This window comes from Mercurialis annua, linkage group LG1-X, assembly GCF_937616625.2.
Source record: "Mercurialis annua linkage group LG1-X, ddMerAnnu1.2, whole genome shotgun sequence".
Taxonomy (NCBI): domain Eukaryota; kingdom Viridiplantae; phylum Streptophyta; class Magnoliopsida; order Malpighiales; family Euphorbiaceae; genus Mercurialis; species Mercurialis annua.
In genome coordinates, this window is record NC_065570.1 from 15,460,047 (window position 1) to 15,483,617 (window position 23,571).

Here is a 23,571-nt window from a genome sequence, read left to right on the forward strand (position 1 = left end):
GGTACGATTTAGGGTTTAAAGTGAAAAAAAAGAACCTAATTATATACGGATAGGAAAAATAACAAAGGATAGCATGCTGCCGTTAGAGCGAGACCTGTTCAATATGCATGGCCAAAATAAACAATTGCATGGGCCTAATGTAAAGACTTTCATGGGCCTAAAGCATGAACTTAAATAATTCATGGGTCAAACCGACTAAATTAAACTAAACACGAATCGAACCACGGCCGAATCAACGAACGACTCAAATTTTTACCGAAAGCTCGACAGAAAAAGACTAAAAAATACGGGATATCTTCTCCCCAACTTATTAAAAATTCGTCCGCGAATTTAACACGATAGCACAAATAGCCCATGTAACAATTAACACACATACAAGTCATAAAAATCACTTAAGACAATTTATCGTACCTCCTAGAAAAAGAAAAGGATAGCGATTCCGCATATCAGACTCGGTCTCCCAAGTACACTCTTCCATAATATGGTTCCGTCAAAGGACTTTGACCATCGGAATCTCCTTGTTCCGCAACTTATGCACCTGCGTATCAACAATCTTGACAGGTTATAACTCGTAAGACAACTCCTGGTTAATCTCGACACTCTGCGGTACAATCACATGAGAAGGATAAGAAATACACTTCCGCAACATGGAAATGTGAAACACTGGGTGAACCAATGACATATCTGGCGGCAAGGCCAACTTATACGCCACTGCTCCAATACGCTCGATTGTCTCATACGGCCCAATATACCTCGGTGCTAACTTTCCCTTAACACCAAAACGAACCACGCCTTTCATAGGCGAGACTCGAAGGAACACAAAATCACCAACCTGAAATTCAATGTCCTTACGCTTAAGATCAGCGTAACTCTTATGCCGAATAATAGCAGTCTCTAACCTCCGTTTGATCAACGGTACCTTCATTGAGGTAATCTGAATAATCTCAGCACCAGACAACTTACGCTCGCCAACCTCCTCCTAACAGACCGGAGATCGACACTTCTGACCATACAAAGTCTCGTACGGTGCCATCTCAATACTAACATGATAACTGTTGTTATAGGAAAACTGAATCAATGGAAAATGAGTATCCCAGCTACCCTAAAAATCAAAAACACACATCCTGAGCACATCCTCCAACGTCTGAATAGTCCTCTCAGACTGACAGTCAGTCTGAGGATGGAAAGCTGTACTGAAGTCCAACCGAGAACCCAAGGATTCCTGTAACGCCTTACAAAATCTAGAAGTGAAAACAGAACCTCTGTCTGAAACAATCGATACTGGTACACCGTGCAAACTGACAATCCTGTCGATGTACAACTGAGCCAATCTCGAGGCAGGATACCAAATTTTAATAGAAATAAAATGAGCCGACTTAGTCATACGGTCGACTATCACCCAAATGGAATTGTACCCCTGTCGAGTATGTGGTAAACCAATAACAAAATCCATGGTAATCCGCTCCCACTTCCACTCTGGAATCGGTAGTGGCTGCAGATAGCCAAATGGTCTCTGATGTTTGAGGTTCACATGCTGGCAAGTAACACGCTTAGAAACATACTCAGGTATATCCATCTTCATTCCGCTTCACCAGTACGTACCCATAAGATCGTGGTACATTTTAATAGAACCCGAATGAAAACTATAAGCAGCCTTGTGCGCTTCCTCTAGAATCTGGTCTCTCAAACCATCTGAATGTGGAACACACAATCTCGAACCATGTCTCAGAACTCCATCCAAAAACACAAACTCAGAACTACCATCCTGTTGAACCTTGTTTATAATATGTTTCAATTGTGGATCCTCAGCTTGTAAAGCTTTAATCTGATCAATCAAAACATCTTACACTTCCAAATGTGCTAATAAACTACCACCATGAGTAACCTGAAAGCAGTAGCCTGAAGTAATCAAATCGTGCAACACTCTAACCATTGGTCTACGCCCTACCTCATAGAGATGAGCCAAACTGCCCGAGGACTTGCGACTCAATGCATCGGCTACCACATTAGCCTTACCTTGATGGTACTGAATGGTATAGTAATAGTTCTTCAGTAACTCAAACCATCTTCTCTGTCTCACATTCAACTCTCGCTGATCAAAGATGTACTTCAGACTCTTATGATCAGTAAAAATCTCGCAAGCTGCTCCATACAAGTAATGCCTCCAAATTTTGAAGGCAAAAACCATAGCTACCAACTCCAAATCATGAGTAGGATAATTCACCGCATGTTTCTTCAACTGACGGGAAGCATAGGCAATCACCTGTCCATATTGCATCAACACGCAACCCAAACCAATACGAGATGCATTACAATACATAGTGGAATCATCAATACCAGAAGGCAATGCCAGAACAGGAGCTGTAGTCAAAATTCTCTTTGAGCTTATCAAAGCTCGCCTCACACTTGTCTATCCACTCAAATCTAACACCCTTCTATGTCAGCTTCGTCAACGGTGCAGATATCCGATAACAATCCTGCACAAAGCGACGGTAGTAGCCAGCTAACCCAAGAAAACTCCTGATCTCGGTAACTGACCTCGGTCTCTGCCAATACATCACTGCCTCAATCTTCTTCGGATCAACCTTGATCCCATTTTTCGACACAACGTGTCCAAGAAAGGTAACTTGATCCAGCCAAAACTCACTCTTAGAGAACTTAGCATAAAACTGATGCTTACGCATAGTCTGTAAGATCGTCCTGAAGTGGTAAGCATGTTCCTCCTCATTCTGAGAATAAATCAAAATGTCAAAAATGAACACGATAACGAATTGATTCAGAAACGGCTTGAAAACCCGGTTCATCATGTCCATGATTGCTGCTGGTGCGTTAGTCAGACCAAAGGACATAACCAAAAATTCAAAATGTCTGTAACGCGTCCAAAAAGCAGTCTTAGGCGGATCGACAGCACGGATCCGAAATTGGTCATACCCGGACCTCAAGTCGATCTTAGAGAAGCACTTTGCACCTTGTAACTGATCAAACAAGTCATCGATGCAAGGAACAGGATATCTGATCTTAACAGTTACCTTATTCAACTATTTTTATTTAATACAAAGTATAAAGGAACCATCCTTCTTCTTCACAAACAAAACAGGAGCACCCCATGGAGAAGTACTCGGTCCGACGAACCCACTATCCAACAACTCTTGTATCTGATCCTTCAACTCCTTAAGCTCAGCAGGAGCCATCCGATACGGCGGTATCAAAATAGGAGTTTTTCTAGGGACAACATCAATGCAAAACTCGATATCCCAATCAGGTGGTAATCCAGGTAACTCCTCTGGAAAAACATCAGCGAATTCATTCACTATCGGAACATTGTTCACACTACCAGCATCAACATCCACATCACGAACCACTGCTAAGAACTCTTGGCAATCCTTGCCCAACATCCGCTTCGCCTTGATAGCAAAAATCAGATTCTTAGGTGTCTCCGCCTTCTCCCCTTGAAAAGAAAAAGGTAGATCATCTGGAATCCGAAACTCAACCGACTTCCCTCGACAGTTGATCGAAGCATAATGGCGTGCCTACCAATCCATTCCCAAAATCACGTCAAAAGATAGAACATCAAGAACAATCAAGTAAGCACACACGTCCCTTCCATGGCCATGGGACACGATGGATAGACAACATCCACTACTACACTATCAGATAGGGGAGTAGACACAGATAAAGGTAAAGTCAAACTAGATGGTGTTACACCCAACTTGTCAGCAAAACAGGTAAACACAATCGAATGGGTTGCACCCGCATCAAACAAAACCAATACATCTACAAAAGAAATTGGAATAGTACCTTGTACCATCGCGTTAGATGCACGAGCATCTTGAGGAGTCAAAGGAAAAACTCTAGCCCTACCCTGACCCCGCTGTTGCGAACTCTACATGGCACTATAATTGTTGGAACCTCGACCGCCGTTACCACAGCCACCAAAGCCTTTACAACCAGAACCACGGCCCTGGTGGCCACAAAAAGATGCGGCAGGTTGATAATACCCTACCAACGGAGTAAATGCAGGTCTCTGTTGCTGATAAGATGTTGTGCTACACTGGCATTAGACACCTGTTGCCTAGATGTCGCACACTCTCTAGAGAAATGACCCGGCTGGCCACAAGAAAAAAAACCTCCCGAAGCTAACTAGCATGCACCAAAATGTCTACGTTCTGCAATTCTGACAGAACGAAATGTTAAATCCTCTGATGTACCTGCTTCCTGAACCACGGTTACTCCTACTGTTACTAGAACTGTAAGGACCACTCCTAGCACTGTGCCTTCCCTTGTTGTGTGTTATGCGACTCCCCTTACTAGACTTAGAAGATCGGCTGTAGTAGTTCCCAGTACCATACTGTGCTGGGACCTGCTGCCCTCCGCTAGAGAAATCATTCTGCCCCTTCTTATTCTAGGAAGAGTCATAAATCTCTCCAAACTGAAGCAATGTGCCCTCTAGCCGACGAGCACTATCCACAACTCGAGAAAACTCCATGTCTGTCTCCATCAGCAAACCCACAAATTTCGAGCCTAAACCCTTGACATAGCGGTCGTTTACCCTCAATTGATCACCCTGCAGATATGGAGCGAACTGACTCAAGCAAACAAAATTTGTAGTGTACTCCTGCATAGACCTAGCCCCCTTAGTCAAAGTTAATAGTGTTAGTGATATGCACTAGGTCAATCATGTTTGACCATGTATTGACTTTATCGTTTTGTTATTTATCAATTGGCAGTTATCATTTTATATTATGATTAAAATACTTGAATGGTTAATTATTTCTAAGGTCATCAAGTATGTGACTTGATAGTAGAACCCTTAGGTTTTATAAAATAATTATATTCCATCTATCCCTAGTCTTGATAGTACATTGAGACTGGTATGATGTTGACTGATGATTATGTTTTACCAATCATTTATATAAGATATAAAGTCAAATCATAATTGCTATTTGAGAAATTATGCACTGGATGACCCACCTTGAGAATACTACATAAGATAACTGTCATAAGTAATTCTCATTACAGTTATATTAGTATTATCCTTTGACCTTGAAATCATCATGGATTTCTATATAGCTATTTCATGTTTTGATACAGTCTTACATTATCTTTAACAGGATAATGGAATAGATTGTCATTGGATATGAAAGTAACTATATGAGAAATGTGAGTGACTGAGAAGGAATTTGTCCCTCATTTATTTGAGTAAGATATCTATGGGCCTCTTGAAGAAGATAGACTGAAGGAAATGGATGGCCATGCTAAATGAATTGATAAAGAGTTATCATTTTCAGTCTACTTAGAATTAGGAAACTAATGATTGAATATTATAAGGATGACAGGACTATGCCTTATATTTAATCTGGATATCGAGAGAAAAAGGGATTAAAATATTATTGTAAATGGTTAAATTGGATTATCGATATTCGTATAACTTGGGTAGTCATAATGTCTTGCTAGAGGCCACTTATGACTTGTAGGCTGAAATAGGGATTTTGGGCCTACTGCCAACGTTATATGAACCTACAGGGTCGCATACTAAGAACAGGCCCAAAACAGTCATGGGTTGTACAAGCCCAATGAAATTAAGTTACTAATACATTATATATATATATATATATATATATATATATATATATATATATATATATATATATATATATATATTAATAAATATATATTAATAAATATATATTAATTCAAAATTTAAGGATAAGTGTTTTCCTTAAAGTATCATCTTTTGAAGATAATAATGATAATAATAATTAATATATATGTGTAATTATTAAAAAAGAGTTTTTGATAAACATGAACTCAAAAGAGTTATCAAAAACGTAGTGTTTGCATATGATTGCAAAACACGTTTTTGAGTAAACCCTAGATGTCCTATTTTCCTAAAAATAGACTCTTAAGGCTAGGGTTTTGAGTTATGTGTTTTTCGAAATAAACACAAGACACAATCACTAAATTCGAAATTGCTTTGTGGAGCAATAGTGCTAGCACACAGGCACTAGTTTTGGCTAAGGTTTGTTCGTGTAGATACTCGTAGAGGACGCATTCTTTTGGAGGCGTTTCTGATCCGAGGTAAGGTATCACCAAAGTGAACCACCTCCTTCCTTCCTACATTGCTGTTTGAATTCGACATACAAGTAAGTATTAATTATGTTATTAATCTATTCATTCGAATTACATGGATCTTGGTTTGGGTTTTTGATAAAATTTTGAAATTCCGCTGCGTTATGAACATAGAAAACTCAACAAATAGCCTGTCTCTGAATCCCTCAGTAACAAAGAAGGGTAAAAAGAACTGTCTGAAGCTCGCTACAAACTGAGCCCATGTTGCTATAGCCATCACTACTCTAATAGTACTGCGAAACCAGTCCTTTGCTAGACCCTTCAGCGACATCTCAATCAATATCACTGACTGACGTTCGGTAGCCTAAATCCTCTGCATGTTGTACTCAAACTCTTTTAAAAAGTCAAGAGCATCGCCACTGCCATCAAATGAAGTCGGAGTTAACTTCATGTAACTCATCACTAGCTCTCTATCTGTCAGAGCATAATCGACACCAGCATGTCCACCAGCTCCAGCACCACAAGCATATGGTTGATGCTGCTGCTATTGCACAATCTGACTTAGAACGTTACATTGATTCTGCAGTTGAACCTGATGGTTCTGCATCTCAGCAATCCCAACCAAAAATGTGGTAAAGTCGAAGGCATGTATGTTGGTGCCTGCTTTACACCTGGTGCCTGAACATCCGCTGCACCACGTCCTCTACCTCGATCGCGTCCAGCACCAACCTGAACTTCTGGTTCATTCTAGTCGACTTCCATAGAAATCGCATCATCAGCCTTATCGTCTTGTTGTGCCGCAACACGCGCACGAGTACGAACCTTGTTGTTCATATCCTAAGGAATGAACAAGAACCAATAAGATAAGATAACAAATCATACCCAAGTATGAAACAAAGCAATATATCAACATAAGATTTCCTGAGAAATCAAAAGCAATAGTAATCACCCAAGTGAAACAACATCAAGAATTATAATGTTAGCTTCAAATCAACATAATACGACTGACTCGACACAATTCTATCGGTGTAGACAGAAGGTTGTAAAAATCAAATGATGACGTATCAAGGACAAGGCATGAAACCTATATCTGCAGTAGTACTTATGACACAACAATCACTTAACATAGTAAACACATAGCATGCAAATGGCCTTGGTTTGAAATCAAAGCTCTGATACCAAGTTTGTCACGACTCAATTCCATGGATCGCGACCGGCGCTAGGGTATGGGTAATGTAGTACCAAAGCCCGTAGCTAGCCTTACAGAAAACATACAAACACATAAACCTGCAAGAAAATCAATGCTCGGGGGCAACCGAGACTCCAACCTCATTCTAGCAGTTTATAATATCAACAGCTTAATGATAAATGCTCTGTCAAATCCGAGTCTCCAGACATGGCATGAATAATAAAACCTGAGTTAACAGTACAATGGTAAAACAATAAATAAATCAGTCGGACCTATCCGACAAGAACTAGAATAATAAAGACTTCTAGTTGCTGCTTTTGTCTAAGAATAAAAATCATTTTGACAATTTTATTAAAAATAAAGAAAAATCTCAGAGGAAAAATAAAGGATCAGAGATCAGCGGACTCGCTTAATATCATAAACCTGGAAAAATGGGGAAAACAATGGGGTCAGAAATACTGAGATGAGTTCATACCAATATTTACAATTATTAAGTGGAAAACCTTTAAAAACGGTTAAAACATTTTATATAAACATTACGATTAATAAGTGGAACCCTAAACCACGATATTCTAAATAAATTCTTTAATCTCAAAGGCCTGATCTCGAGAGCTGAGCTACATCGAGTTACCACCGACCATACTTAATCCATAACCAGAGTCCCGAGAGTTGAGCTACATCAAGTTACTCTACTGGGTCCTGAGATCTAGGCTCACACCGAGTTACGTCAATTCACAACATACCTTACCCAGATCAATACTGGTGCGCACGCAGTCCTAATGATGCCCATTAGGTAGCATGTTCCAACTAAAATCCTTAATGATAAAATCAGTTCGAAATATACGTATATAGTATATATATAACAAAATAAAAATTTACTTAATAAAGCGGTAAAGAGTAAAAATAAACTCACTACTTGCTATCCCCGTGATAAATGGCAAGCAACCTAATCCTAGTTCGCCTTAGAAGCTCGATCGGTCGACGAGTCTAAACAAAAATAAATATTTATTAAAACAGACCCTAACTCTAAATAGTACTAGACACCACGTAGGACCAGCACAATTTATAAGTCAAGGTAAAGGCAATCAGAGTAAACACAATACTCAAATAATTAGAAAGTCAATAACAAGTCAAGCCTATTGAGTTCCCGCATTAAAATCCATTTCGAAAAATATTATTTAAATAATAGATCGAAAAATTTTTCAATTAGTGAGTTAATCAAGTTACCGATAACTGCTAAGCTAACTTCATATGTCAGGTGACTCAAGTCTAAACCGACCCAAATATTTATCAATAATTATAAACCACAGTTTATAACTCAAAATAATATTTTAATAAAATAAAAATTTATAATTTATAATTTAAAACATAACTCAATAAATTCAAATAGAAGAAACCAAAAAATCATGATCAATTTCTTAACTAAAACAAGTTAAGAAAGAAAAAAAATAATTAAAAAGTAATACGTAAATTAGCAAAATTGGCACGTTAAGCCAACAATTTAAAAAAAATAACAATTACCCAAGTAATTATCCGATTAAAAGATAAAAATATAATTATCATTCTTAGATAATAATTATCAAAGCAATTCTAAATTATAATCGGAGCTAATATTATTTTCAGATTTCAAATAATTTGTATTTTAACGACCGAATCTATAATCAAAAGTTCGGTTTCAAAATTGGCATTAACCAAATCAAACCATTAATAAATCAAAAGTAAATATCAACCAAATCACCATTAATAACTCAAATGGCCATGCACTTGAACAATTTTCATTGTCAAATCAAATGGCCATATAATTTGAATTATTTACTTTGCCGCCCAAACACAATCATCCACTAACCAAAACCCAATAATGAATTTCAAGCCCACAAATTATATCTATAAGTTATAACATTACAGAACCATTAAACCCATCATTATGGACAACTATTAAACATAATAACAAGAACAAGCCATATGATTTTAATCAAACCAACAGTATCGATATATAGACCTCAAAACCACATGACCAATCTTAGTTAAAAATCATTCAAATCTTAAGTAACAACCAACATGAACAACAACCAAGCCATGATCTCATAACAGTAATATACGTATTGGATAGAAATAATAATATGTAGTAACATAGCCAACAACGGTAGTCTTCCATCAACGAAAAAAAAGACGGATTTATCCCACATAAACTCAAGAGATTCGAGGCAACCAAAAACATGACATTCAATAACCTTAAAACCGTAAATATCATTGCCCAAAGAATCATGACTAACGGCAGAAGGTAGCAGAATCAGAAACATATAAGAACACTCAAAAACGGTGAAACGACGGCGCTTAAAACGGATAGAATTACGTACCGAATTACAACTTTCAGCGTAGAATCAAAGAGGACTGAGTTACCTACGGTAGCAAACAAACGGATCTCTATTCGGTGCTAAAACGAACGAGAATGGAACAAAATACGGAAGAGACGTTATTAAACCAAAAATGAAATTATAAACTCAAAACGATGAAACGACGACGCTCACAACGGATAGATTAACGTACGATTTCCAAGTTTAGGATTATAGAGGGCTGAGTTAGCTACGGCGGCAAACGAACGGAACTTGACTCAGTGCAAAAACGAATGAGATATTGATCCTTTACAATCCTTAACCTAGGCTTATTCATAGGCTTAGCGAGAGAACTGTTTTCTCATGTCCTTTTAGGTAAAGTCCCAGGATAGTTTGACCGAGTTCAACTTATACCTAGTGATACTGTTCCAGGATAGTTCCACCGAGTTCAGCTCGTATCACACTCAAATCCATTCGAATCGAGGTGAGTCGCGAAATAGTTCCACCGAATTCAACTCCATAGACACAGGTCCCGAGATAGTTCCACCGAGTTCAACCTCGTGTCTGTGGCAAAAGAGCTCGTTCCTATTGTAGAAGAGTTCGTCTCTTTCGGGTCTATATTTCTATTATATGAATGACTCGACTCTGTGATCACATAACTATTACATTTCTTCGGATCGTATACAAATCATCACATTTACAATTAATCACTGAATCCATTTACAAAATAATACAATCAGGTTGTATACGAATCAATATAATCCAAACAAATCCCATATATCCAATCCAATCAGTCCTTATAACAAAATAATTTAATCCAAACATTTATGCGATGCATTTAGATACTAAACATATATTATATAATAAAAGTTTAATTACGATAATGCGAGTAAGTAAAATATACCCACTACTTGCTATTCCAATTTTTCAGAATTATCCTTGCCTTGGCCGAACCCTCTAAGCCAAAACCGTCAAATTTGTAGCTCGTCGATACCTATTTCACAATCGAGATTCGAACACGTTTAAATCAAATAAACATATAATTATTATTTAAGATCCTAAGTTATTAACTTAGGTCAATTTATCAACTTTAATTTATTTTCTTTAATCTCATTTAAATCCCTTAAGATGATAATATTCTATTAAATATCAACTTTAACTTTTTAAGCTTCGATGGTTTTATTCAAAACCGATAACGTATTTAATCATTTTAAATATGTATAATCCAAATCTCATTTTCAATCCTTTATTAAACATATTGAAGCAGCCTTGATTCGGTCTGTCTCCTTCCGGCCGATCCCTATCCGAGGACGATTGGGGGGGGTGGCCAATCCAAGAATGGTTATATTAACCATTTTTTTTATCTTAAATACTCAAACTCATTTAATCGCATTTCTATGCCAATTTCAAGCTTACGTTTTAAAAGTAAAATGCTTAATCCGTAGCCACGATGCCTTAGTATTTTTAAGGCTTAAAACAGCCCTCATACATACTCTTTATATCCATTTTTTATTCATCAAAGCCTTAGCTTAAGAATTGGTTTCAAAATCACTTTTCGTCTAAACCGAAACTAACTTGTAACGCTAACGTTTTAAACTCAAAACGCATACTTTACGACTTAATTTCTTATTGTTTTAATCCTTTTAAAGCAGCCCTTAACACATTCCATATTTATCATTTATCAAAAACCATTTGAACATGAAATAAATTATATGGCCCAACCTTAACCCAAATTTTCAATCAAAAGTTATCAAACTTTTATCAGCCAAAAACAGTTCATTCAGCCCCAATTACTCAAAATCAAAGCCTATAACTATCAATTGAAACAAACATCCTCATCTTAGTTCTATGGACGAACACCAACTCATTTTTCCATTTCAAAATTCATTCACTCTATCAATTCAAATCTTAACCAAACAAGCTTACAAATTCATTATCAACACCAAGCAATCTTAAACACCATAAACTCCATCCTATAGCCGAAACTTCTAAACCAAACCTCACTCAAATTTCAGAACATTGGATCTCACCTTGATTTATAGGTTCTAGGCCGAAGGTTCACTATCAAATCCTTCAAACAAGCTCCATAAACACTTTACAATCATCAATTACACAAATTATCATCATAATCATCAAAGCCAAATTTCTATCTCAGAAACTCTAATCATAAACTAAATTTTTTACCTTGAATTTCTGGGCTCAATCAATATATAATTCTACGCTCATTTTGTGGCCGCAAGAATCGCCTCAATCGGATCAAAAATGAGTGAGATATGGTGGTTTGAAGTTTGTGTTTCATGTGAGGTTTGTGGAAGAAGATGAGTACGGGTTTTTGCTGCTGAAAATAAATGAATTGCTAAGTCAAAAAAATCATTTTCCTGGCTATTTATATTTATAGCGAAGAGCCCTCTTTGGTCCTCAAAGAAATCGACTCAAACCACTTGCATTTATAACTTACAAGTTGTCCAATTTTCACCCGTCGAACGCTAAATCATTTAGGCCCAATAAATTTTGTATTATTTATTTTCAAATAAATAATATTATTCCCATTTCTGATAATCTTATTTTCTGATAATTTGTTTTAGCAATTTTGGCCAAAAACGCTTAATTTCCAATTTGAGCTGAATTGCACTTTTTCCAACTTTTTTGTCCAAATTTCATTTTAATAATTATCGATAGCCAATTTATCGATATAATTTTTATAAGCATTCCTGTCAATAATCTATTTAATTTATAGTTTCCGGGAATTAAAAGCTTATTTTCCAATTTTGAGTTAAACCGTATTTTTAGCCACTTTCTCTTATTTACCTTTTTAACTCAATTCCATTTTTCTTATGGAATATTACAATTGAAATTTTCTTATTAAAAATTTATTGTCGACCTACTTGGGTCCTTTTCATTTAATAATTCCGCTTATTTCCTTATTTTTCTCATTTTGACAATTCAAAATGAGACTCACCGCTTATTTTCTAAACATCGAAATTCCAGGTTATTACATATTTATTTCGATCAACCCTTCGAGTAGCATGAGACTCACTACCTCCACTCATTACTAACTCTTACTAATTGGAAAAATAAACGGAGGTGACCATCTTTGATAATGTGATGCCCTTATTCATATGACCTAATATGATCGTGAACGGTTATTTAGATAGCTTGTATAAAAGAATATGTTGCTCATATTCTTAAAACCTTTTAGAACATATTATTTCACAACGTGATAAGAACGATGAATAACAATTCAACACTCAGTTAATGAAACACTTAGTCAATTAAAACATTGGATTGAGAACAGGGTTAGAGGGATCAAAAACTGCTAATTTATAAAGAGCCATCGAACCGGCCCAACCAGCACATAAGGCTGCATGGATTATATGGACATACAGCAAACAACTGGGATCATTTAATACAACGGTATGAACACGATACCAATACAAACCCATGGAAATACCCCTTTAATAACAAAAATAGACTTTATGTAAATTTATTACACTAGAATTATGGATCTCCCCCTTTAAGTGGATTATTTCGGAGAAAGAATTAATATTTGTTTCTACTTATTTTTTATTTTAGTAATAATATAACAATTCCTTTAGTAGGAACAAAGAAAAGAGAAGTAGATATATTCTATACCCGATAAGGAGCAATACACAATAGGGAATTCACTTTATTTTCTATGAGTTAATGCATAGGGATTTGTTCATCATTCAAAGTGCCAGTTCGTAAGAATTAGACTCTATTCGTTTTATCTTCCTTATATTTTGTTCTTTTTATATATATAAACTTATCAAATTCATGCATAAAATATCATGAAGATTATTATTATTAAGACAATACATTATTATGTATTCACATCAAATCAAAATAAAGTACATAAATTGTTTCTACAATTTAATGCCTATTGGTGTCCCAGAAGTCCCTTTCAAAATCTTGGGGAAGACGATTCCATTTGAATTGACGTATACTGCGACTTGTTAGATATATATACGGGATTCCCACGTTCTCTCCCCCGATTGAGATATCCTTTGTTTCGAGTAGCATGAGACTCACTACCTCTGCTTATTAGCAACTCTTACTGATTGGGAGAATAAACAGAGGTGACCATCTTTGGTAATGCGATGCCCTTATTCATATGACCTAATATGATCGTTAACAGTTATTTAGATAGCTTGTATTAAAGAATATGTTGCTCATATTCTTAACACCTTTACGAATATATTCTTTCACAACGTGATAAGGACAATGCATAACAATTCAACATTTAGTCAATTAAAAAAATATATTGCATTGCCATTGGGATTAATATGTACAAGTATACAGACAAAATAAACTCGGGGCACATACTACTAACTGTTTGATGGTTGGACTAGGCGTTCTGCGCCTTCATGGTAGTTCTTTAAGATCTTCTACATATCCTTGGAAGTAGTAAAGTGTTGAACTTTTGACACCTCCTCTCTACAGAGTGAAGAGATGATAACACAAATAACCTTCCGGTTGATGGCATTTGCTTCTCTTTGCTCTTTTGTCCAATATTCTCTTGGTCATGGATATGGTTCTTTGTTTTAGTACTTGACTAGATTTTCATAACCCTTAAGCACAATGTTCCACAGGTTGATGCCATCCATATCGAGATAGTTTTTCGTACGTAACTTCCAGTTAGGATAGTCCATTCCATCGTAAAAATGTCTAAAAGTGTGTGACAAATTTTTGGTTGCCATTTGAATTGAAGAATTTACAACTAAGAAAATGAAATGAGAAACTTAACTTTGATACCATTTAAAATATCAAATGCAATCTATGAGGGGAGTGAATTAATGTTGTTTAAGAAATTAAAATTTAATTAAGAGAAAATAGTGAAATTTAGAGTGTTCGGATTAGTTCAATCTTTCGTCCACTATTTAATCAAAGATTGAGATTTTAAATTCACTAAGTATGGTGTTTAAAATTTTACCTAACTTAATATATAGAATTTTTTTTAAAACTAAACTCTAACTTTACAAAGACTTCGTTTTATAAGACTAATCAAGAATCCACAATAATGGTAAAAATATACATGTTTATCAACATAAAAATAAAGCAATAAATGTAAGAATTGATGCATAATTAATGGAGTAATGATTTTTGTAAGAATTGAATGCATAAGAGTTGTAAGGTGTAATGATTTTTGTAATCCTTGGTTGAGGTCTATTTATAATCCCCAGCAAACCTTCTTCAAGTCATCAAGAAATATAACAAAAATTGTCCTAACAAATCATATGTCCCGCCCACGACCTAGGCTCTAGCCTGAATTTCTTATACGGACCTCTAACATGTGGAAGTTGATCATTGACTCGTTCAAATAGTTTTATTAGACTTTCAACGGTTATGAATGTCGCGCCCGTGACACCTAGAGGTTGCACTCGCAACAAGCATGATAGGATCAAACGGTTCTGAAAAATCATAGAGTTGTGCCTGAGATAGCCTTGTGTCGCATCTGTGAAAGATATGTCGTGCCCGTGATTGAACTAGGTCACGACTGCGAAATTGCTACTACTTCTCAAGAAAATTGAAATTTCAATTTTTGCTAGAGAGCTCTAAATTGTGCCTTAAGTATTTTAGGGTTTTTCTACACATTAATAAACATGATTAGAAGCTTTAATTAATTTTCAAAGTAAAAATTAGAGAGATATAAAAGGACATAGTCCAACAAATGTGTTGGATAAGCGAAAAACCATCGAATATGATTCAACTAGGTTAAGTAGGACACTAATTATTATAAAAAATTAAAATATTTCAGATTGTATATTTTTTTTGTCGAGAGATAGAATTTGAATTGATAAAATATACCAACTATAAAAGACTCAGTTCTAGTTACAATATTAGATAGTAATTATAACAAATCTCACAAGGGCTTTTTAGCTAATAAGAGCCACCAAGAAACTTAAAAATACACAAATCTTATAATAGATCTAACCAAATGATTATAAAATAATAGATCTAGAAAATTACAATAAAAAACCATAAATCTAACAAATTTGAAGACTAAAATAAGTTGTAACCATATAAATTGTAAAATTTCTTCCAACTCGCCGGAATGTACTGATATGTCAAGAAAGACGCCGGAAATGCTTGGAACATGCCACGCAAGATGCAGCATATTCCAAACGACCACTACTATAAAACAACTTTTAGCGACAAATTTTTCCGTTGCTAAATCAGTTTAGAGAAGACGGATTGCGTCCGTCTATAAAAACTGGAAACTAAGATGTTGAGTGCTAGACCGGTCAGCAATCTGTTACTAATTTATCAACGACGGTATATTGATTAGCGACTCACAAGATACTGATTTTTCAATAATTTCCAATTTTTAGCGATGGATTACCCACTGATTGCCAACGGAAAATAGTGACGGATAGCAACAGAATTCATAAAAAAATAAACAAAAATAAACAAAAATATTATAATTGAATCATAATAGCTATTCATTTTAACTATTATTTAATATCATTTTCAATTTTCGTATATCATTTTTGAGATTATTGCACACTTAACTCCATCTTAACCAACTCAAATTATTGTTATATATCCTTTTGTTGGGGGGGGGGAGGCAATCAAGTGGTGAAAAAAGGCATAAATTGGGCGAGGTGGGAGAGGGTGTATGTTCTGAAGAAATTTGGTTGATTGGGTTTTTAAAAAGTGCATGAATTAAAGATAGACATGTTGGTTAAACAAGTTTGGAAGTTGATAACAAACAATAGCTCGCTGATTTTTAAAATTCTAAGCGTTAAGTATTATGGCTACCTAAGATATTCTGAAAGAAAGAGTACGAAGAAGTATACGCAATGGTCTGGAAACTTTAATTTTGCAAGATCCATAGCTTTTAGAAGGTGAATATGGGATGGTGGAAACTGCTGCATTGCAGGAGTAGGTGTCGGCTAAAGTTTGGCAGTTTTTTAAAAGCTACGGGAAGAAATGGGATGAGAAAATTCTAAATGATTTATTCTCAGCTAAAGATAATGATTGTACTCTTTGTATCATGTTAAGTATCTGAGAAGTTGATGCTAGCTGGCTATGGAAATTTGAGAGTAGAGATCACTTTTCAGTTAAGAGCTGCTATAGGGCGCTCATTGGAGAAGTTTCATGCAGTGATGGTGGCTTCTGGAAAAACATTTGGTCTTTAAATGTTTCTTTTCATATTAAGAATTTCATGTGGAGAATTATTATTGGTTTTTGCCAACGGCATTGACCCTGGAGAAGAAACAGGTCTTCAAAAACTCAACTTTCTTAGTTGGTTATGATGGAGTGGAAGATGTTTTTCATCTGTTCTTAAAATTCCCCTTTGCAACTGATTGTTGGAAGTTGGCTAATATTCCTAATATGCAGGTGGAGGATGCGAATGAGAAGTTACAGCGTGCTCGGTGGCTGGGTTCCGTTGGGCTAGATGAAAAACCGTTGGCTTCTTGTATTTGTTGGCAGGTGTAGTGTAATAGAAATAACATCATATGGAAAAAGGACAGAGAGCAATGTACCATAAGTGGTGAGTGCGGCAAGCTCTCAACTACATGCTTGACAGTCAGCTCGATCTCCATTCTCAAAAATTAGGGTTTTTGACATTTTTGTGTCTCATAGACACAAATATTCCGGTTTTGTGCCTCCCAGGCACAAAATTCTCAGTTTGTGCCTGGGCCCACGCAGCCCGCTATTTGATATAGCGGGCTGCAAACCAGCCCGCCATATGAGATGGCGGGCTGGAAAGCAGCCCGCCATATGAAATGGCGGGCTGCTTTGTTATATATAGGTGAGTGCGGAACACTTCAACACTCACCTATTCATTAGAACAAAAAATACATAAAGGGTTTAGATAAAAAAAATACATAGAGAGATAGGAAAAAAAAGTAGAGCAGAATGGAAAAAAAAATAGTATTGTAATTAAATTTTAGTGGGGTATCTCGAAAAAAAAAATAGTGAATTTTAGTGGAATTTGAAGGATTGATTTTTTTCGAACTTGGTTGAAGCGACAGAGTTTATTTTGTGGAGCTAATCGGATATTTTTCTGGAGCTAAACATTATTTTTCTGACTGCTATTTTACGAGGCCTGCAAGAGGTTAGTCCGTATTTATTTTTAATTAATTTAGTTAGACTTATATTGAATTTATTTTTTAGAAAATATTATAGTTTAGTAATTGTTAAAATATTATAGTTTAGTAATTGTTAAAATATTATAGTTTAGTAATTTACATAATTTTAAATATTTATATAGTTTAGAAGAATTCATCGGATTCTTGTTAAGTATTATAGTTTATAAATTGATATAATTTTTACAATAGTGTAGAAATTAGAAATTAGTATTTTGAAAATATATCATAGCAATGTCGTATACAATTTGTCTAGAATTTGTGTTAATATATTTAGAGTAAGTTTTTTATAAAGTTACTAATTTTTAAGAAAAATATGACATAATTGTTACGATATATTGTAGTTATTAATTGTTTGATGAGTAGCCTGTCGATATTAGAATTTTATTTTAAAAATCAGAGTAACATTTATTCATGACACATGCTTGTAGTAAATTTTTAAAAAATAAGATAGAATAGTTTTTATAAAAAATAGTATTTTGAAAATATAGTATACACTGTTTAGGAAATGACTAAAATTTGAATATACATGATTATTATAACGTTTTGTAATTTAAAATAGTATATAAATATTATATTTTGAGTTTTATTTTAGAAATTGTTATATTTTTTAATGAGTAACCTGTGAATATTAGAAATTTATTTTAGAAATAAGAGTAACATTTATTCATGACAAATGCTTGTAGCAATGACGACAACCGATTTGTCGTTTGTGATACGGTTTGACGGTAGCATTGCAAACTCTCCCTGTGGAGTAGAATATTTTGGGGGTAGTTATGTGCAAGTGCCGTTGACTGGAAGAATAAATTTTCAAGAGTTGGTTGATATTTGTGGATCGGCAATATCTAGTGTTGTGGGCCCGGTGGAGATCAGCAAGATATATTTCCGGGTACCTCATGTTCAAGGGGATCAAATATATTCCTATTCGTTGCTGGATGTCCAGGGCGACCCACATGTATGTGCTATTCTGACCGAGGCAGGTTGCATGCCAGCACTAAGATTTCTATTGATCAGCTGCATATATCTGCTTCTAGTTAGTCGGAGAGGGACAGTGAGGAAGAAGGAGAACACGATCACTACCAGACCGAAGAGGAGAATATGAAAGACATACTCACTGCTGCTGAACCTAGTAATGTAGGAGAAAATACAGTGTACCAGTCCCGACTGCCGGCACATGTTATACGTGTAGATCTCGAAGACTTCGACGTCGACTTGGACTCATGGGAAAAGCCGAAAGTTGAGTGGGAGAGGGGGATGGAGTTTGAAACAGGGATGACTTTCTCGAGCCGAGATGCTGTTCGGGCTTGTGCTGTTACCTATTCGGTGGACAATGGAAGAGAGTTCAAGAGTTGTCGGACGACGCACACGACAATAGTTCTCGTTTGCAAGCACAAAGAGATATGCCCATGGTGGCTGCGTGCCACACTTCTTCAGAAAACCAACACATGGACGTTGACAAAATATATCGGGCCACACATATGCGATATGCAAGTGTCAGTTCGTCACCACAGGAATTTTGGGATTGCTCAGATCGCCAATTATATTAAGACGCAAGTGCTAGGTCAGCGTGACATACAGATCAAGACGTTGATTGCGGGACTACTTGAATATACTGGAGTAGCTCTTCCGTATAAAAGGGTGTGGTATGGCAAAGAGAGGCAATCTGCAGCGTTTATGGGGACTGGGAATACAATTACAGTCAACTGACAAAGTTCATGGATAATGTGGTGAAAGTGAATCCTGGATCCTTCTGTCATGGCGAAGGTATGAAATCTATTAGTATTGTGGATTTCAATGTGCGTACATTAAGTAGATTTAATTCTAACAATATCCATATCCAACAGGCCCAATATCTGAGTGTGGCGGGCTTCAATGTAGAATTTTCCAACGGATGTTCTGGACGTTCTTCCCGATGATGGACGGATTTCCGTTTTGCAAGCCAATTCTATTCATCGACGGCACCCACTAATACGGCAAATATAAGCTGCACATGTTGATTGCTTCGGCGATAGATGGCAACAACCATATAATGTCGGTGGCTTTTGCTCTCGTGGAATCAGAATCTATTGCCAGTTTTGAATATTTCCTGGGTCATCTCCGAGATCAAGTCTTACGCAGTCGCAAGGTTGCCATCGTTTCTAATCGCGCTCCAGGATTAATTTCCATTTTGAAACGTCCGGAGTGGGACGACATCGATCACTTTTTCTGCATAAGGCATTTAATGGCCAATTTCCACTCTTTAATCAGAAATAGGGACTTGAAGGATTTGGCTGAGAAAGCGGGTAATATTTTGTGAAACTTATCAAAACCTGTTTTTTTAAAGAATGTACAATTTCTCCCACTAACAATTACAGTCATACATACGTATAGGTCGGGCCTTTCAAGAGAAGAAGTACGACGCATGCATTGAGAGCATGAGGATAAGATCGGAGGAAGGGCATGCCTACTTGACCGACACAGAACATTTGAGACCCGAGCAGTGGACTATGTGTCATGACAAAAAGGGGCAACGAAACGGGGTTATGACAACGAACTACGCCGAGTCCGTTAATGCGATGCTGAAGAATATAAGGGGCCTTCCTATCACAGCAATGATAGAGGCTATCTTTGACAAACTCAGTGATACATTCGTCCGACGTTGGGACATGTATAAAGACCTAATCGCCAAAGGCGTCATGTTTACTCGGATCTGCATCGCGCACATCAAAAAGGCAACGCTAAAGGCCCGCTACCATAGTTGCAAGAGATGGATTACCCATCGCGGGGCTGAGCTCGGTTCTCATATACGTAGTCCTGCTACTATTTTTTTTTCATTTACATATTTTTGTCAATAATGTATAATAACTGACGATTTACGTTGACTTTTTACAGCGTGATACCATGGAGAGGATCCGCTTGCAGTCTGAGGCGGATTCCACTGTTCGGACTTACGCTCGCACTTCCCAGCTAGCCACCAGGGAGGACCGGCAAAACGTCAGCGGGCCACCGCCAGACCCTGCTGTTCCGCCAGACGCTATTCCAGAGATGGATCCGCCGACCGTCGATGTACAGCGCATACGAGGACGTCGTAGAGGCAGACCCAGACAGCCAGAGCCAGCCCGTGAGATCCCGACAGACCCATTCCCCCCACCGATACGTTTCAATTTCAATGTACAATTTAATAATTTTACATCCATTAATTACAGTGACCAACTAGCTTTTTCTTTGTCCAGGTCGTCTTTCACGGGGACACAGAGGACTTTATCCGGCGTTATTACGGGTCTGTGTATGAGTACGGGAGCACCTCTTCGCAGCCCTAGGTGCCACGGGCTTCCTCTTTTTCAGTACCGCCTACTTCTATGCCTTATGTCAACCCATCGTTTGGGCCGACCGCTTGCACGACTCCGCTGGCCACGCAGCAGGACCCTCTAGACACATGGGTACGGTTGAATTTCAATTTACATTTTTTTATTCTAACATCAGTAACCCTAATTGCATTGTTTGTTTTCTTTTTGCAGGTCGACTATCAGGGGAATACCGAGGAGTTCATTCGGCGGTATACCGGGTATACGCAGCACCACGGCAGCACATCTTCGCAGCCCCAGGGCCCACCGGCTTCCTCTTTTTCAGTGCCGCCTTCATCTGTGCCTTATGTTGACCCATGTTTTGGGGAGACCGCTTACACGACTCCGCTGGCAACGCCGGACCCTCTGGCCACACCGGTACATTAGAATATGAATTTATATTTTTTGAGTTATAACATCAATAACCGTAATTTCATAATCTGTTTTATTTTTCCAGGTCGATTATCAGGGGAATACCGAGGACTTCATTCGGCGGTATACTGGGTATACACAGCACTACGGCAGCACCTCTTCACAGCTCGAGGCGCCACCATCTTTGTCTTATTCAGTACCGCAGGACTTCTCCCATTACCGTGGTTCCGCTTTTACCCCCTTTCTGCCACCACCCCCGACACAGACACCTCCAGCTCAGCAGTACGGAGGACTATTTGAAGACAACTGGTCCTATCCGCAAACGCCTGGAGTAGGTAGTTTTAGCCAGCTTCTTGAGGGGTACATTCCACAGCCGCCTTCCTCCTCTCCCCGCCCAACTCAGAGCCCATCGCAAATGCATTTTCCGCTAACTGATGAGTGGGTGAGCAATTTGCAGGCTCCCACACCTCCATTTGGTGATGTTGCTAACATGACGCCTCCTTCATTTTCCCTGGGGTTAGGGAACCCCTCCTCACAGGCTCCTGATGACGAGGATGACGATGTGGTCAGTCAAAGTGGTAGCGACCACAGCTCCGGCCCAGATCTCAGACCTTATCGGCCATTGACTCATAGCCAGATGAGTCGGCGTCAGAACAAGGGTCGAAACTTGAGGACACTCTTACAGACCCCAGATAGAACAAACATTTAGTTGTATTTTATAGCTTTTTTTTTATTGTTGTACACATATTTTTGATTATTTGATTTATTTTAATTTCTTTGTGTGACTTTTTTATAATTATGTACAAAACCCTAGTGATTTATTATTATCTGATATTTGAAAAATTCATAACGACAAAAACGTTTAAAAAGACTTTTAAATGCTTAAAAACAGTAAAAACACTTCATAACAATCAAAATCATAAACCCTAAATTTGTTATTCTATTTTTACAAAAATATAGCATAGTAATGTCGTGTTTTTTACTAAAAGCGTGAATTAGTAAAATTTTACCTATAATCAATTAATCCAAAACTATATTATTAGGCAACTTTAACTATTAAAATCACTTAATTAAAATAGATCTAATTCAAAACAAATTGAACATTAATATAGTTCGCACCACCGTCTACGACTTTCATTTTCACTCGAACTTTATTCGACATTTGTAAGATCTTCAAAATTAACGTCAAACTTAACTTCTTAAATTTTTATATTCAAATCCGGTTTTTTTCTACCTTTTTTTATCAATTAAAACTCTTATTTAGATTGGTCCAAACAATAATTACAAATGACATTTATAAAGTTTGAAAGGTCAACTACAATATCTCTTTAAATTTATTTTACAAAATAACGCTCGGAAATGTCCGAAAATAACCCGAAAATAGTTAACTTAAATTACAATTCATTGGTTAAATAAGAGTTTTTTAAAAAAAAAACAAACTGATTGGGCAATTATTGCCCAATCATTATCTGCTTCAAATGATTGGGGAGAGAGTTAATTACTCTCTCCCCAATCATTGGGCTGATCCCCAATCAGGCACCAGCCCGCCATATGAGATGGCGGGCTGGTGCTAATCACCCTAATTAGCACCAGCCCGCCATCTCATATGGCGGGCTGGTGTGCAGCCTGCTATCTCAAATAGCGGGCTGGGTGGGAGAGGCACAAAACCGGAATATTTGTGTCTATGAGACACAAATATGTCAAAAATCCAAAAAATTAAACTCTCTAGATGCAGGGAATGGAGGTTGAGAAGTGGTGTTTAAAGACAATGTAGACGCAACTGCATTTAATGGTATCAGAGATATTTGTATGGCTTGTGTTGTTCGTAATGATGCGGGTTGAATAGTGCAGCCTCGAGTAATGAAGATTATGGGCGGTCACTATCCTAGAAACACAAATATTATGGCAATGAGGGAAGCTTTAAGTTGGTGGCGTGGTTAGCATATTCTTGTGGCTGAATCCGACTCTCCATTGGTCATTAGTGAGCTTTTATTACATTGCCAGTCTAGTGAAGATTTGTTGATTGATGATTGTGTGGAGTTATCGAAACAGTTCTGTAATTTTCTTTTATAAGACGATCTACAAAGCAAACTGCGCATTTATTAGTGCAACATGCTTGTTCTATCTCTGGTCATCGAGAATGGTTTTCTAACTTTCATGAGTTCCTTACG

At 37.0% G+C, this 23,571-nt stretch overlaps 1 protein-coding gene across 2 annotated transcripts; it reads left to right on the plus strand.

The window, feature by feature from the left end:
- The first annotated feature begins 18,728 nt into the window (after positions 1 to 18,728).
- LOC126680918 (uncharacterized) lies at positions 18,729 to 22,219 on the plus strand. Of its 2 annotated transcripts, XM_056106198.1 has the most exons (5): positions 18,729 to 19,987; positions 20,076 to 20,805; positions 20,918 to 21,124; positions 21,203 to 21,406; positions 21,486 to 22,219. In XM_056106198.1, exons 3-5 carry the CDS (start codon positions 21,044 to 21,046, stop codon positions 22,107 to 22,109), a joined length of 909 nt encoding a protein of 302 aa, XP_055962173.1. In that variant the 5' UTR covers positions 18,729 to 19,987; positions 20,076 to 20,805; positions 20,918 to 21,043; the 3' UTR covers positions 22,110 to 22,219. The 2 variants fall into 2 exon arrangements, with proteins under 2 accessions (XP_055962173.1, XP_055962174.1); XM_056106199.1 differs by having other exon boundaries at positions 18,729 to 20,805.
- Positions 22,220 to 23,571: the final 1,352 nt, after the last annotated feature.